The sequence below is a fragment of the Otolemur garnettii genome, unplaced genomic scaffold, assembly GCF_000181295.1.
Source record: "Otolemur garnettii isolate 467f Iridium unplaced genomic scaffold, OtoGar3 scaffold00009, whole genome shotgun sequence".
Taxonomy (NCBI): Eukaryota; Metazoa; Chordata; class Mammalia; order Primates; family Galagidae; genus Otolemur; species Otolemur garnettii.
Window position 1 is genome coordinate 25828646 of NW_003852404.1, and position 18524 is coordinate 25847169.

General features: G+C 34.2%; 1 protein-coding gene across 1 annotated transcript in view; it reads right to left on the minus strand.

Moving 5' to 3' along the window:
- Window positions 1-18524, minus strand: part of GBE1 (1,4-alpha-glucan branching enzyme 1) — a 254749-nt gene that overhangs the window by 122643 nt on the left and 113582 nt on the right. Inside the window, exons 4-7 of the mRNA XM_003783924.3 lie at window positions 11648-11773; window positions 10686-10821; window positions 8238-8328; window positions 4397-4606 (exon numbers count right to left, since the gene is read on the minus strand). Coding sequence (XP_003783972.1) covers window positions 4397-4606; window positions 8238-8328; window positions 10686-10821; window positions 11648-11773 — 563 coding nt within the window. The remainder of the gene's footprint in view (window positions 1-4396; window positions 4607-8237; window positions 8329-10685; window positions 10822-11647; window positions 11774-18524) is intronic.

Genomic DNA, 18524 nt, shown 5'->3' on the forward strand with positions numbered 1-18524 from the left:
CTGTACTTGTCTCATTGTTCTCTGAAGTGCATTTATATAGTGCCAGAGAAATATGCAAACAGAATTTAAAGCTGAGACTGCTAAATTATATCCATTATTGTTCATTCTAGAAACTCCTGAAACTTATGGGTGACAAAATCGTCAGAAAGTTCTCTTTACCAACTAAAGAAAGGACAGCCCAATCTCTGCTATGAACTGTCATTAGTAATTTAGCAAAAGTAGAAGGCAGTTCAGCCAAGTAGACAGAAAATTAAAACACGGGCAGCTCCTGATTGGAAATTTATTCATAGCAGGTAATGAAATAGCACAGTCAGGATCTCTGGCGTTACTCATGGTGAGAGATGTAATGCTGATAACTTTGATGATGGCACTTGAATCGGAGATTATAAATGGTGACAGGTTGTGACATATAGGTAGAATGAAAATGAACATCAGCAGCGTATCTCTACAGAAGCAATTCTATAAGATCGATTATTTCAAAGAGTAAACAGAATAATTTCAAAGCAAAAGTTTTCTTTTCTTTTTTGGGGGTTGAGGACAGCAAACTTGATGGAACAGATTTCTGAAAAAAATGTGTTTACTTGTTCACTGGATGGGAGTGTTGCCAAGTTTTCAAGAGGCTTAAGCCTCAAGCAAATCATGTACCATGGTCATGTCTATTTGTCAATGGACTCTAATATGAATATTAATCAACTTATCAAAAGTAAGAAGTAGAAACAATTTATATTTTAAATATGAAATATAAATTGTGATTTCTAATTTTATATGGATAAGGAATAAACTCAAAATTACAGGCAGAGTAAAAAATCACACGAAGAGGCTAAAGTCAAGGATTTGGATTTTTTGATAATTATCTGCATGTAAATCATACTCATTAAATGAATTCACATACAGCTAAACAAAAGCATACTGCTTACATTTATTAAGAATGATGATTTTTATTTTGCATGTTGCATGTCCTTTTACATTTTCTAACTATATACAATGGAATTATTTTATAATGAAAAGGGTTTTTTTTAATTGTCTATTTCAAACATAATTCTCTATAATAGAAATACAACTGAGATAAATAATAAAACTGTCACATGAACAAGTAATGCCACACATCTCTTTTGAATCTATGAAACAGCATATTCATTGTTGTGGTCACAACTTGTTAGCTATGGAATATTTTTTAAATTTATAATTTATAATTATTATTAATATGTAACAATTATAGTTACATGTGATATTTTGATACAGGCATACATGTGATATTTTGATACAGGCATACATGTGATATTTTGATACAGGCATACAGTGTCAAGGCAATTAGGGTATCCAACACCGAAAGCAATTATCGTTTCTTTGTGTTAGAAATATTCTAATTCCACTCTAAGTTATTTTAAAATATACAATATTGTTGTTAACCCTATTGTGCTACAATTACTAGATCTTACTCCCTCTAACTGTGTTTTTGTAACCATTCACCATATACTCTTTATCCGCTACCCACCAAAATTCTTTAATGCTCGTTCCTTTGAAAGGTGGAATGTATGTCCCTTGAATCTGTGACTGTTTGACCAATAGACTACAGCTGAAATAACACTGTGACAGTTTCCCAGATCATGTGAAATGGCAGCCTGCATGCCCTATCTTTTGGGTCTGTCGCTATTGTGAGAAAGCCCATGTTGTCTGTGAAGAGGGGTGGAAGAAGAGGAACCCTCTAAACCACAGCCACGGCTGAGCTCCTGGCTGAGAGCCAGCACTGTCAGTCAGGTGAGTGAACTCCCCAGGAAACAGGTGTTCACCCCCTTCACACACCCCAGCACACACAACATAAAGAAGAGCTATTCCCACGGAGCTCTGCCCACAGTGAAAATTTGGTATCGACATAAGCAACTGGTATAATCTTCAGTCACTAAATGTTAAGATGATTTGTTAAGGAGCAATAGACGACCAAAAGAGCAGAGGAGGATTTTAATCATGGATCCTAAGATTAGACAAAGGGCTTTACCATTACATACTGAAGCTTTGTTAAATTACATATGCAGTAAGTAGTAAGAATAAAAGGAGGTAACTACAAAAGAAAAAGCCTAAAAACAAAATAAAATAAAATGAAATGAAAAATCCTGCTAAATTTCATCAGGCTAATATGAATTTATCAATAAATTTTCTAATAAGTTGTACAGAAGTATGGAGATAATAACTCAAAAAAGTTATAGAACCTTTACTATTTTATGTGTTGAAAAACCTAATTACTAAAGAATTACATGTTTAATGTGGTTCTATACACTGGCTTGTAGGATTGTATCTATAGTGTTTAATGGTGTCATAAATAGTAGTATAAACCTATATGAAAAATTCAAGTCATGGTTGGTGGCTCATGCCTATAATCCCAGGTACCCAGGAACCCAAGGTCAGGAGTTTCAGACCAACGTGGGCAACAAGGTGAAAATCTGAATTTTTTTTTTTTTAATAAAGGGAAAAGAAAGAATAAAAAGGAAAAATTACTAATTCTCTAATAAAACTGGCAAATCTAGAAATTGGTCAAATAGAACATATAGAATAATAGAAACATATTTTAATAAAACTATATTTACAGAGAACTAATAAGACATAATAAAAATAAAAGAAGGTTCTAATAAAAATAACACTAAGCTAAAATTAAACTATGAATTATTTAAAGTGTGCACCTGAGAAAGATTAATAGTTAAAAATTTAAAAAACCCAATTTTTAAATAACAAGGTCAAATTTGTTTCAATTTTTTCTATAAGAGAAATGTTTTTGAAAACAACGTATATAATCCCTTTTCTTAGCCAATGTATATAATTGACTAAATGCACTTGAAGAGCTCATGCTTTAGAAAAATATACTATGATAAATCTTTTAATAAAATAAAGAACTACTTTGTAACATAAAAAATCACCCACTTAGTGTATTTCTTTTTAAGGTACAGCTCTAAAGAAAAATTGTTTTGAAAAAACTAACCATTCAATATATTTCCTTTGTAAGGCAGAGTTCTATAAAGCAGAGTAAACCTTCATTAATCCAAATACAAACCAGAGAGTTGAATTAATTGTATTTCTTGTGCATATCCACCTGTTATAAGATTTACTCAATAATGTAATTAGTGGGATTGTATCAAGTAATTAATACAAACTCAGTCCTTCTCAGTCTACAGCATAAAAAGCAATGTTCAGAAAGGCGACACAAACAGAAAACGCCTTCACGGGAGGAATTACGTCAGCCCCAAACTTTGCCTTCTCTTATAATGAGGAGCCTGAGAATTAGAATGACCTGGACAGTTTGTACCAGAATGAAGCGAGGCCTGGGACCCTGCCACTTTCTGGTTTCTTTTCTCACCTATTATGCTGTCTCATTTGGCATGAGTGATTCCTATGTGGCTATAAAATATAAAATAATCTATGATGTTAAGGAAAGAGTGAAGCAAAACAATTTCTTTTATAAAAAATCATCTCATTCATTTTGAAATGAGAAATCTTCACTTTATAAAAATATTTGCTGAAGCATTTTTCTATGTTATTTTTCTAGTATGTGTACATTTATGTATAATGCAACATTTGAACGGAAGTTAAATATTTTCAAATGTATTATAAAAACATGATACATTACTTGATACTTTTAATATGCCTTATATCAGATGTTCATTATATTCTCACTTATGAGAAATAATGGATATACTTTAATGGCATTTGGGATTTTCTTTTTTAATTTTTGCCATATTACACAATTTAGATTTAATTACTTAAAAGAACCCTTCTAAGATTGTAGAAGAGATCAGAGACATGTTTAATCTTAAACTGTTTCAACATTAAGCCTTAGTTTACTTATCTGTAAGATGAACATAAAGCAACAGTACTTACCACGTGTAAGTAGAGGTTAATGTACAGACTAAATGAGATGAAAGGTATAGCTAATATATTGAAAAGGACAGCATGACTGATACATTATGTACCAATAAATGTTAGTTATTCTTATAGGTAGTTCAAACTTACCAATTAGCTGAAATAAAAAACAGCTGATTGAATTAAGTTATCAAAATATAAGCTATGATTTTTTAAAAATAGCTTAAAGCAATGTGTATTTCTCTATTAAAAGATTTACTACGGTTAGATCAACCTGATAAAGTGCTCTTTTTAATATATTGTCACATTAAAACTTTAAATGACAACATAACCCACATATATTAAAGGCATAAGATTTATAAAACTGAAACTTATTTATAAAACTAAAACAAGTATGTGCTACTGAAAACAAGGCAAAATTCCTCATAGAATTAAAAAAGTTAAGAACCTTAAGTACCAGTGAGAGAGTACACATACAATGACTTTAGTGACACTCCTTGACATTAATTTTAAACAAAGAAAACATTTTCCAATTGTATGTACCTACCCAGAGTAGGCGAACAATCTACTATCCCAGAGATCATGAGTCCCTCTCGGTCCAGAATGAAAATAACAGGAATCTGTCCCATCGAACATGTTCAATCCGTCTTCCGAATTTTTTGAAGCATGGCTGTGTACCAAATCTAAGAGGACTATGATGCCCATTGAATGAGCTGTATCAACCAACTCTTTTAGCTCTTCAGGTGTTCCAAAACGACTGAAGGTAAAGAACACAGCAAGAACAAGATTATATCACATTTACAGCAAACACCCAACGGTGCATCAATTATGTTACCAGAACAGCACTAGATACTTGAAATACTCAAATTCAGCATGATATGATAGATATAACCCAAATTTTCAAATATTTGTTATGAAGCAAATTTAAAATAATTAAATAAAAAATAATTAAAATCAAGCTATTAAATATACATGTATTTATATCCCAACCAAAAATTACCTTTTGAGAATGTAAATGGTACAACTCTGCTTCTCTGTCGATATAGCTTCTGATTTCTCTCTCCCAGCCTAGCTAGTCATGGTCACCCTTGGTTACGTGTCTGCCCATCCCTTTGAGTATGTACATTTGAGGGTGAGGCTCTCTGAGTATTTCCTCCTCCCCCCACCATACTTACTTCCAAACTCCAATGCCCTCTAGTACTAGGGGACCAAGTGAGTGTGCCATGCCTGCCACTACCCAGCAGAAGTGATGTGTAGCTCTCATGCATACGTGCTCTTTATGTGCCTGCAAAGCAGCCTCTTTGGCAGCGTCGGTAGCTCAGTGGGTAGAGCACCGGCCACATACACCGAGGCTGGAGGGTTCAAACCTGGCCCCAGCCAGCTAAACAACAATGACAACTGCAACAAAAATATACCCCAGCATGGTGGCAGGCACCCATAGTCCCAGTTACTAGCCCCACGGAGGCTGAGGTAAGAGAATCACGTAAGCCCAAGAGTTTGAGGTTGCTGTGACTCCACAGCACTCTACTGAGGAAGACAGCTTGAGATTCTTTCTAAAAAAAAAAAAAAAAAGCAGCCTCTTTGTTGGTATGAAATAGAAAACAAAAATCACTCCCAGAGTAAGGCCTTTTTTATATATTATTTCAACACTACAGCCTCTCATAGCATCAACTTTGCCTTTGAATAAATAACTCCGCTTGTCATTGTCTCTTTCTTTTTCACTAGACTATATGCTTCTTGACAGCAGGGGCTGTGATCAACTTGTTTTAATTATACAATATAGTGTTTAGTATATAGTAAGTCTTCTAATGGTCCAATCCACTAAGTAACAAAACTGTCTTTTAAAAGTGCAAATTTGATAACACCACGCTTGAGCTCCTATGTCCACAGGACAAAGAACCCTGCCAATATCACTGTACTGCCTAATATGGCTCCTTCCAAAAACATTAGATTATGTTATGGCATTCCGCCCCTTCTACTCCTTATCCTAAGCACTCAGCCTTTTGTCATCTCATTGGACAGAATGTTCAATACATGAACAGCTCTAAAGTTTCATTCATTCATTCATTACTTTGTCTGACAAATACTTACTGAATTATTTACTTCAGGCCATAAAATTTTCTATACTTAGGGATGCAACAGCGAACAAAGCAAACATCACTGTCCTTATGGAATTTACATTCTAGTTGGGAGACAACAAATAAGCAAAATACGTGGAATATCAGATAGTAGTAAGTATTCTGAAGTAAAATGAAGAAAGGTTCTGATGCAAATGGCAGGTTTGCTATTTTAAGTAGTGTTATCAGTGAAAGTCTCATGGGGAAGAACAAACCTGTATCTGAGGAAGAACAAATAAGGAATAAAGTATGGAGATATATAAGGGAAGAATATTCCAATAGAAAGACATAGCAGGTGCAGGGCACTGAGGTAGGAATGAGCTAGGAGCATTGAGAGAAGAACAAATACGCTAGTGTGGCTGGAGTAGAATGAACCCAAAGAGTCAGCCAAGCCTCGCACCAACCAGGGCCTAGTCCATTGATGTAAGGTCTCTGGCTTTTATTCAGAAAGATCTAGAGTTCTGAACCGGAGAGGGACATAATCTGACTTTCATTTGAAAGTGATTACTCTGGGCACTGTGTAGGAAACAGACACATGAATTGGGAGAGAGGAGGTTAAAGAAGGGAAAGAGGACCAGAGAAAACAGAGTGACCAGTTAACGAGCTAGGGAAAATCCAGGTAAAAGCTAACAGCAATGTGAACTGGTGTAGTAGCAGTAAGGGAAGCTAAGGCAGCCAGATTTTGGATACTGTTTTTACATATGATTAGGTTTTTGTTTGGGTACAGTGAGGAAGAGAAAGGGAAAAGTATAGTATAATAACAAGTTTTTTTGTTTTTTTTTATCTTGAACAACTGGAAGATGAAAAAACATCATTTATTGAATGACAGAACATTGCAGGAGGAATAGGTTCAAAGATAAGATCACGAATTTAATTTTAGACACATTAAGTATGAGATGTGCATTAGAATATCACAGTGTCAGGCGGCGCCCATAGCTCAGTGGGTAGGACGCCAGCCACATACACCCAGTCTGCGGGGTTCGAACCCAGCCTGGGCCAGCTAAACAACAATGATACCTGCAACCAAAAAAACAGCCGGGTGCTGTGGCAGGTGCCTGTAGCAGTGGCAAATAGACACTGTTTAAAGTTCATAAGAGATGTCAGTGGGGGAGACATAAATTTGGAAGTTGGCACACACGGCATATTTTATTCAAGCCATAATAAAAGATGAGATTTGGTGAGAGCCCCACCTATTCATACAGATGTACAATGGAACCAAGGGCGAAGCCCTGATGGGCCCAATGTTTAATGATCATAAAGATAAAAAGGAAGGAAAGGGCAAAGGAAATAAAGAAGCTGACACAAGGTAGTGGTGGGGAAAACAATAGGAGGTTATAATATTCAAGAAGCCAAGGGGCAAAAAAAAGGGTAACCAGTTGTGCCAAATGGTGCTGACAATTCAAGTCATCTAAGAAATGACCATTGTACTCAACAGGAAAGAACAGGAGCAGAGACAGTAAATACAGATAACTTGTTCAGGGAGAACTACTATAGACAGAAGTCATCCAATGGATCAGTATTTTGTTTTTCTATGTCTAGAACGTTATCTACCTACTCCCACTTCAATTCTTATCCCAGTTAACTCTTAATCATGTCGTAAGTCTCAGGTCCAAAATCGATTCAGATCTATTACAAACTTGTGTGCCATTCCAGCAGCCTGTTATATTCTTCTTAGATTTTATTATAAGTAGAAATCTCAGGATATGTGATCATTGCACTAATGTCTACCTGCCACCACATGGAAAACTCCACAAAGCAGAGCAACATTGGACTTGTTCAATGTGTGGTCATTCAGGCCAGCAGCTCCTCACTGTCCTAAGACCCTTTGGTGTCTTTCTACCTAGAATGCCACATTCCTTGGATTTCAGTTGACAGGAAGGGCAGGCCTTTTGTCGGTAGTATATGTCCTACCAAGGACCTCTTCTGGTAATCTTTCTACATGAGTCAGTCTTTTTCCAGAAAAGGATGTGAGCTCTTACAATAACAGCCTCCATAGGACACTACCTTCTGACTAAAGCTTGGGCCTTCGAACTGGTAACAGTTTTAGTAAGTAACTGCACATTATTTACCAGAAAAGCAACATTAAATCAGGGTCAGTCTCTAAGGCTAGGTGGGAAGAGAGTCTACGTGACCTTAGTAAAAGATAATGTTCAGCTTCTATTAACTCTATTAACCCCCAAATAAGTTATAAAATGTTAAATGAAGTATAAAAAATTCATTTTCAATTTTTGTCTGAAAACAAAAGTGTAGAGAAAAAGTCTTTCATTTTACCTTGAAGCTGCAAAGAAGCTTGTGACTTGATACCCAAAACTGGCATAGTAGGCATGCTCCATGATTGCCATCAGCTGAATGCAGTTGTATCCTAGATGAGCAAAGGTCAAGTGGAAACTGAAGGGCATGCTTTAAGGAAAAATAGGCATCCTTGTTCTAAAGACAGCACGTTTTACATACAATCTATAAGCTCCAATCATCTTGAAAATTCTACTTTACCATTTTTTGCTTGTCTGACCTTCTAACACAAAATCTGGACAGTTAATTTCTTAGAGTCATATTCTAGCTATTTGAAATGTCTTCATTTTAACAAGCAATAAATGATATGCAAATTTACCCTTAATTTGGTTTTAGGATATTAAAGATGTCAATCTACATATGCTAAACTTCCGCTGCACTTGTAATATTCCTATCCAAGATTATGAAAGCTAAATAAAAGTAACTGCATGACACAGGCTTTTTAATTTTGCCTTTTTCCATATATTTCAGTCATTTTTACCATGTAACATAAGAAATACTTCCAAATCTATTTTATCAACAAGGTCGTTTTAAAGCAGTCATCACTAATGCTTCTGTTTCCCACTATTTTTTGCAACTATCAATTTACTACAAAGATGCACATGGGCAGGCCTGTGCACACTCACACACACACGCCCCTCCTTTCCAAGCCAATATGTTTTGCTTTAACAGTCAGTGAAGTAACTCAGATAGTAGGTATTGTATTTTAAAAATCTGTAACATTTTACAACATTTACCAATATATTTTTAATATAAGCAAATAATCAGAGAAAAGAAACTCTTGGTTTCTGAGAAAATATAAAAAGCTAAGAAAGTCAGTTTTTTCTTCTTCAAAGTGTAATTTGGCAAAATTTTTAAATATGATTTGATTACTTTGAAGGTTACAATTCTGTAACTTACATGGAATATATTCTTATTCTGTACTCAAAGTACAGTTCACATAAGCTTTCCAAATTTGTAACAGTTTATATTAATTCATACTGAATGCCAGTTCATTTAACTCTATAACTTTACTTGTAAACACTTGTATACAAACAAACAAGTAGCAAATTAATGTCATTCTTCTTGGTTGATATCTTGTAGTTCTCCATGCATATGCTTCAGTACATTATCAATACTGAAACAATTACAAATTCACATTCCATATTAGAAATTTACACATTTTAAGAAGGGCATACACTTTTCTGTGATTTCATAATCTTCTGAAAAGTTACTATTGATTAATCTATTGTAAAAAAATAAACTCTATGAAACCTGATGGAAATATGAATATAAACTTCTGCTCAGATAACATAAGTCAATTACTATGTATCTTGTAACAAATATAGTCTATATTTTATTCCTCTACTATGTAATAAATATTATGTTATGATCAAGCAACATCTTAATCACTAATTAGTTTGAAGGCATGAATCATTCCTGAATTTCTTTATTTCTAAAGTACTAGGCTAGGCAATTCAGATACCAGGATGAATAAGAGAATCTTTGCGCTACTGAAATTTCTGTAAGAAATGAATCATAAATAATGTATTACTCTATTAAATAAAAGAATAACTCAAATACAGCAATTTTAACAAAATACCTATTAAATATAATTAAGGCCAAATTATCCATACGCTTAATTAATTTTGGTTTATGGGACATGACTTCACCACTAAAGTTAATCAGTAGGTAACCTAAAACTAGAACCTGAATTACAAACCTTTCCTGTAGCCAAAATTTGGACTCCAGCAGAAACATTATAATTAAATATACCTTATTATCCTGTCTAAACATTGGATTAGATGCTAAGCATGCTATGAAATTATGTTTTTTTAAGTATTACTTATAAACTGGAAAATACCAGATTTAAAGCATACTCAATCCCTCTCCAGTATACAATACATTTTCTTGGTTGTCTCCCATGAAGACAGTGTCTGTGTCACTACAGTCCAATATGTGAATATCTAGCCCAATGTGCCTCTCCTGGAAGATGCTCCATGAATGTTTAACTACGTCATCCCTATAGGGGCTGTAGGCAATGCCTCTGACATAAATGTGTTGTAGGTACCTTACACATAAAAGATCTTTTCCCTAACAAATAAAATGAACAGGTTATGATGAATGACCACTTAAATTGATAAACGTTTTTCTCCTGTAGAAAAGTAATTATGCTTACATATTTATCTGCAATTTTAAAAGCCACCGGGTTCACATTACTTAAAATTGAAATTGAAATAATATCTTAAATTCTTAGGCTCTATCTTATTTCATTTCTCTTTTCTATGCTATCACTATTACAGGGCAATTTGAGAAGCCTAAAATAAAATGCATTTCTATTACATATTTAATCTCTTAACACAAAAAAGGAGACAGTTGTAATTAGCTTTTCTAATAAGAGAACAGACTCATTAAAATTTTATCTGAATAAAAATCACAGTTACTACTCACCAAGGTCTTTGATTCTTGGTAGTACATTGCATGTAAAATGTTTGTAAGAAGCTACTTTTCCTTCATGGGAAGAAATTCCCACATGAGATTCATAAATCCTCAGACTTCTTGGCTTCTTTGGTCTGGAATGCTTAAACTAGAGAATATAAAATTGCATATAAAACAAAACCAGGAATTCAGGTATGACGCTAGTTGATCACATATGTTAAAATGAATGGTGGATAAACTTAGCCAAACATTTGAAACTATTTGGAGCCGTACAAAAGACAATGGCTACATTCACTAAATTTGGGGGGAGGGGAGAAATACTCTTTTTATGATATATCTATCTTAAAAGAGGAATTATGGAATGGCTTATGCCATATTATGGAACAAATTTTTTTTTGAGCCTAAGCCTTAGAGAAAGTGTAAGAGCCAAGAAATGCAGAGATGATTATCAAACCCAAAGAATTTATCGACAAACTCCAAAAATTTAAAGGACAAACAAGTTCAAAGATACATATTACACCTGCAAATAATCCAGCAGTAAAGATTACCCTAGTTAATACATCCATGAGATAAGTCTTCTCTATTCCTTGTTCCTACAGACATTGACCCTGCTTAAACCCATGACCTTGAGAAACATTATACCACTGAACGATCTTTAGTAAATCAGATATTCTAGCTTCAAAACAAAATTGTATCCCTTACAGACTGGGGATTAAGTAGTGACTTAGCATTCTTTTTTTCCCCCTTTAACCTCAAATGCATAGAATAAAACAAAAACTTTTCCATATTTCATTGGCTACACAAAATGGACTCTGATGCATGTATAGCTTAAGAGGAGCCCTATGACGTGAAATACTAAACCAGAGGTGAAGAGAGGTGTGGAACAGTACTATAAAAGATATAAAAGTAAAAATTAATTTTCCTAGAAATATTGGAACAAGCTTTTTCTTTTTTTAAGGATTTGTTGTTCTCACCTTATAAGAGTGTTCTGGATCCCAATGTATCCAATCATAATTCACATTATCACCTTCACGAACCACATACTTCGCCCATGGTGAAATACGATACAAGATCTCTCCACTTTTACTAGTAATAACTACCTAAGAAGAGAATGACAGGTTATTGCTTTACGATACTTTCCAAACTCCAAGATGATACATAATAGCTTATGAGCACTGCTACTAGTAAGAAAGGAGAAATGAGCTTAAGATTCCAGACCATCATATAGACATGTGACCCTCAGAAACATATTTTAATTCTAAAGACATTCCTTTCCTCATCTGCTATGACTATCTGATCCTTAACGTCATTTCTAGCTTGGATGTTTTATGATTCTGCCAATTTCCATCAGTAGCGTGGTTAAATTAAACATACGGTAGATACTAAAAAGATAAAGACATTACTTGAAAGCTGCTTCAACAGAAGGAAATAATCCTATTCTATTAAAAAAAAAAAAGATAAGTGAGTTATAACATCAGTTTTTATTCTTTTCCTTTTCATGGCAATTAACGATAACATCTTCAGGAAGCTAAAGGAGAAAAGCGGGTCTAACTCCTAGGAGAGTGTACATACACAAATCTGCCACCTCTTCTCAACTTCTGTTATATCCTACTTCATGTGTTTTGTCCCATACATAACAAAACATTGTCCCCTTTAAGCATCCATTCCCATATTTGCCAGCAGTATCACTATTGTTTCCAATAATAGAAAATAACAATAGAAAGGCAAATAGAATTTTACTGAACCCACCATTTTAGAGTTACTACTGAGTAACAACTTTTGAATTTATCCAGCCATAAAAACAGAGCTTCCAAGAGACTGAAACGGTAACCTTTTTATTAAGTTACTTTTTTTATTAAACTTTCTAAAAGCAGGTGGAATGTGATTTAAAACATGTTCCGATTAGGAGCTATATAATGCTGTCGACATTGAGAAAGAACATAGGCTTCAATCTTCTTTGGCTGAGAAATCCTTAAGTACTCGTAATTCTTGGTAATTAAATATTTGTATAATGCTTCATAGTTTAGAAAGGACTTTCACACTTATGTCTCGCTTGATTCCAGAAAATCTTTATGGCTCAAATATTAAAATTGACTTGTCAAAAATCCTCAAGTCACCAAGTAGCAGACAATAGAGCTGCCAATACTTATGTGCTTTCTCTAAACAGGATTCCACAGAATCCTACAGATGCCTAAAAAGTATAAATCATGGTTTATGATGTAGGAGGCAGGTGAGTGGTGAAAGGAATGTCTAATTTATGTGAATATAGTTCTTTCCCCTTCCTCATTATCCCTCCCACTGATTGAAGCTGATTATAGCCAAGTATGCCTATTATTCAAAACTTATCACAAAAGCATGAATCAAGAGGACCAACCCACTTTAAGATATTTTATTCCAAAAGTGAACTGTTTGAGACAAAGCACTTTACTTACTCATCAACCCAGAACAAGCTATGAAGAAACAGAATTAATTTTCGATGAGTAATGCTCCACCCAATTCATTCATCTATCTTTTCTTTGTTTTGCTAATAGATCTATAACCCCTTCAAAGGTAGATCATAAATGAATACTTCTTTTTAAAAATGTGTTGGCAGAGAAAGTGTTTGAAACTTTAAGTAAAGAACATGAAGGATCTACTTCATGCTGAATTTTATTCTTATAGCTCCAACATTAATTCATCATTTTGCTATATATACAATGCCTTCAGAGGCTATTGGGTGATGCCTATTGGAAGGAACCGTCCCTTCTTGAGTTTGTGATGGTTCTACATCTTTTTCTGAGTATGCCAAGAATGCAAGGCCCTAACCATTGTTAACAAGGGCCATTTCTCATGCATATTTTTGTGGCCAGCAACCTTAAGGAATGAAATAATGTCTCCCTTAAAGACAACAGAGGTGGCTTGCTTACTACTTACTACAAAAAAATGGATTCTCCAGGCTCAATACTCCCCAGATACAATACAAAGCCCACCTGTGAACAGCAGCCCTCTGGGCGGCAGAGCACCACCCCTGTGGAGGTTGGAAGACAAGGGGAACCAGTGCAAACAAGATGCCCATACTGCCCACTGTGCTAGGAGGAATAAAATCATTTGTGTCTAACTTAAGGTTTCCTGTGCTTTCTGCCAGAATCTATTAAATATGAAGTGATAAAAGATTAACTTCTAAGCTTGTAGGTAAGGTAAAATCAAATCACACACCTGACGAAGAAATATTTGCTCAATCACTGAATTACTTCAACATTTGTGTTTCCAATGGTTCCATTTTTTTTACTTTCTCTAAAGTCCCATCACAACTAGGGTTGCTTGCTGGGGTAGAGACTTTTAATTTCCCATTTCCTTCTTTCTTAGTAACAGAATTATAGACAAATAACATATAGAAAAAAGCTTTCTACCAAATCCGGAACACATAATTGTTACATAATAAATTTCTCTATTCTTTGGGGTCCTAAACTTTGGAAGTGTCTTTGTTACCATAATTTAGGCTTTTGCCACTTACACATTTGTCTCTGGTAGCCGCTTGAACTCGCTCTTGACTTTCTATTCCTAACCTGTTTTGATTTTGGTAGCTAAAAAGAATATTATAATAAATCTAAACTGAGAGACATTCCAATGAATAAAGAATATAACCTTTATGGGCTATACTTTGCTTATGAAATTTTGGGGGTGGGTGAAAGGAGGGTACATTTTAGATTTTTCTTATGAGTTCAGATTCTACATGGAAATCGACTTTATATCATTTAATTGGACAGATTCTACATGGACAAGACTTTATATCATTTAATTCACAACCTCAAAATAGCAGCATACCACTCACTTAATAGGCACAATGTAAGGGTACATGGCACACCTCCTGGGTGAGGGACTCAATTACAACTTGGAATCCACCTAACAAATGCCACCAATGTAACCTAATCATCTATATCCTCATATTAATCTAAAATTAAATTTTAGAAAAACTCAGAAAAAAATATCAGCATGCTATATATCATATTGAAAGAAAAATAGGTGGCTGAATTTATTTTGCAATAGTAAGTCCAATAGTAGCTGATAGGTAACGAAGTTCACTTGATACTGTCAAATGGAAAAATCTCATACATTGCTAGTATTTTATAAAAACAGTATTTTATAAAATCTCTAAACAGCAATTTCGAAATATGTATCTTAAATTCAAAGAAAAGTAACTGCAATGACTCAACAATATTAATTACAAAAGTATGCTCCCTGGATGTAATCAGTGATGTAACCAAAACATAGATCCTTGTGTATTATTGGTAGGGTTACTTCTACTAGCAAAAACTGAATGATTGAAAAATGTACAATTATTAAAAATTATACCTTTGAATCCTAATGAAGGTTGTAAAAATTTGTTCAAACTTATAAAAAGGGTTATACTGTATCTAACGTAAAAGCACACAGTCTCATAACCTACTCCACAAAAAAAATAGAAAAAATAGAAAAATATTGATACACTGAACTATGAGTGGGAGAATTGTCAGCAATTTTTATATTCCAGTTATATTTCTACATTATTATTTCCTGTCTCTTTAATAGCTTCTAGATTTTGAAAAACATGTTTTAATAAGGATTACAAATATATGAATCATGTAAATCACACACAGACACACATCTGTAGATTAGAGCTATGTTACTCAAATTGTATATCCTATATAGGTTAGATATTTACACAATGTAAAAAAATAGAACTTAAAAACATACATCAAATAAGAAACATAATAATGAAAGAAATACCTTTATAATTTTTTATAGACCAAATAGACATTTGGTACAATTATAATAATTTATGCAATTTTTAAAATTTTAATTGTTTTAACACATTCCTTTAATGAGGCAAATTATCTCCTTAACTTATGGGAGGTTACCATCAAGACAATTATTAGACAGAATAAAGAACTGAATAAAAGAAACTGAAAGAAAGTGAAAAGAAAGTGAAAGTCAAACTGACTTAGTAAATTGTTCAAAGTCAAATTTTATTTAGGGTAATCACTTAGAACTCAAATGTACATATAAAAACAGTAAATGACAATAAAACATGTGTGGTATGTTTATTCATGATAGGAAGGTCTTTTAAAATACTTCTTGCAGAAAAATATTTTTCCATGCACTGGAAAATTACTGAGATAAGAGGCTCCTCAGGTGGCCAACAATTTTATATAAAAACATTAGATGTGTTCAGCTGGTTAGAACTAAGTGTTAGCATACTTTGGAAGATGGTAATGAATGTAATTCTAGGTTTCATGATTGAATGTATAGCAAACTAACAGAAAAAAAAACACAGATATTGAATATAATTCAAATTGCCCAAATATTAATACCAGACTCTCTGTGTTATAAGGAAACCTTTTATTTTTTTTAAAAAATTACTTAAATCAGTGAAAGAAAGATATTGATCAAAATAACTATTTGACATGATAGATACACATCAAAGAAAGTCAATGGGCACAGTGGCCCATGCCTGTAATCATAGCACTCTGGGAGGCCAAGGTGGTAGATCACCCAAGCTCAGGAGTTCCAGACCAATCTGAGCAAGAGTGAGACCCTGTCTCTAAAAACTAGCCAGGCATTGTGGTGGGCCCTTTTAGTCCCAGCCACTGGGGCTGAGGCAAGACAATCTCTTGAGCCCCAGAGTTTAAGATTGCTGTGAAACGAGGTACCCTACCAAGGGCAACAAAATGAGACTCTGTCTCAAAAAAAAAAAAAAACAAATAAACGAAGTCATTTCTAATTTATAAAATATTGTTCTTCATGTCAAGGACAGAGTTGGAAAAGAGCAACCTCTTCAATAAATGGGAGAACTGGATACCCATATGCAAAAGAAAAAAACTAAATCCGTATCTACTGCCATATATAAAAAATCAAATCAAAATGAATTAAAGACTTAAATCTAAGCCCTGACAGTGGGAAAGTACTAAAAGAAAACACTGGGAAAATGCTTCAGGCATTGGTCTGGGCAGAGACTTCTTGATTAATATCTCAAAGCATAGGCAACTAAAGGAAAATTGGAAGAACAGGATCACAGCCTGTTAAAGAGCTTCTGCACATCAATAGAAATGATCCACAAAAGGAAGAGATACCCACAGAACGGGAGAAAATATCTGCAACCTCCCCATCTGACAAGAGATTAACAACTGGACTAGACAAGGAGCTCTAACAACTGAAGGGGAAAAAAATCACACAAACTCATTTTAAAATGGGCAAAGAATCTGAATAGACATTTCTAAAAAGAATATAAACAAATGGCCAACAGGTATATGAAAAATGTTCCTGGCGGCAGCTGTGGCTCAGAAGGGTAGGGCGCCGGCCCCATATGCCAGAGATGGTGGGTTCAAACCCAGCTCCGGCCAAAAAGAAAGAAAAATGTCCACATCATTAATCATGAGGGAAATGTAAATCAAAACTACAATGAGATCATTTCATCCTAATTAAAATGGCTTTTATCAAAACAGACAGGCAATAACAAACGCTGGTGAAGATGTGGAGAAAGAGGAGCCCTCATTCACTGGGAGCGAGAATATGAATTAGTGCACTTTTGGAGATTCCTTTCAAAAATAAAAATAGAACTACCACATGATTCAGCAATTCCACTGCTGAGTATATATACAAAGGAGGGGAATTCAGAATATCAAAAAGCCGTTACGTTTATTGCAGTGCTATTCACAAAGGCCAAGATTCTTAATCAACTAGGAGTCCATCAGCAGATGAACAGATAGAAGAAACTGTGGTATAGACAGGAAATAAAATTATATAGCCACAAAAAAGAAGAAAATCCTGTCATTTGCAGCAACATAGATAGAAATGGAGAACATACCTTAAGTGAAATAAGTCAAGCACAAAAACATAGATCTCGCATGTTCTAATCTATATGTGAAAACTAAACATTAAAACACTTTATCTCATGGAGACAAAGAGTAGAATAATAATTACCCAAGGTTGGGAAGGATAGGAAGAATGAGGAGATAAAGTGGATTAATGGGTGCAAAAGTCATTAGATAGAATGAATAGTATGTAATAGCAAAACAAAGTGACTGTAATCAACATTATGTTAAGGCAGTGGTTCTCAACCTTCCTAATGCTGCAGCCCTTTAATACAGTTCTTGTGGGTCACAGCCCACAGATTAAGAACCCCTGTGTTAGGGTATATTTTAAAATAACTTAAGAAGTGGAACTGGCATGTTCTTAACACAAAGAAATGTTAAATTCCTGAGGTAATGGACACCCCTATTACCCTAATATGATCTATTTACATTATATGTCTGTATAAAGACATCATATATACCCTACAAAGATAAACAACCATTATGTACCCATGATAATTAAAAATAAAACATGTAATGAGAAAAGAAAAAAAACAAAGCTATATATCTTTTGACCTCTTAAATTCAGCTTTCTTGAGTTATAATTGACAAGTATTGCATATACTCAGATTACAACATGATGTCTTGATATACACATACATAAACACAATATAATTTAACAACATGCACATTATGTGCCCACTGATTAGATGAGATCGTGGCCACTGTACAAACGCCCTTAATTTACCAGCTGTTATCCCATTAAAAGCTAAGTTATATAAAGACCACTCTAAGATATCACGTAACTCCAGCAAGATTAGCCTACATCTCAAAGTCCCAGAACACCAGATGCTGGCATAGCTGTGGAGAGAAGGGAAGACTTCTACACTGCTGGTGGGAATGTAAACTAATACAGCCTTTTTGTAGAGAAGTATGGAGAATCCTCAAAGAGCTAAAGTATCTATCTAGAAGAACAAAAATCATTTTACCACAAAGACATTTGCACTAGAATGTTTATTGCAGCTCAATTCATAATTGCCAA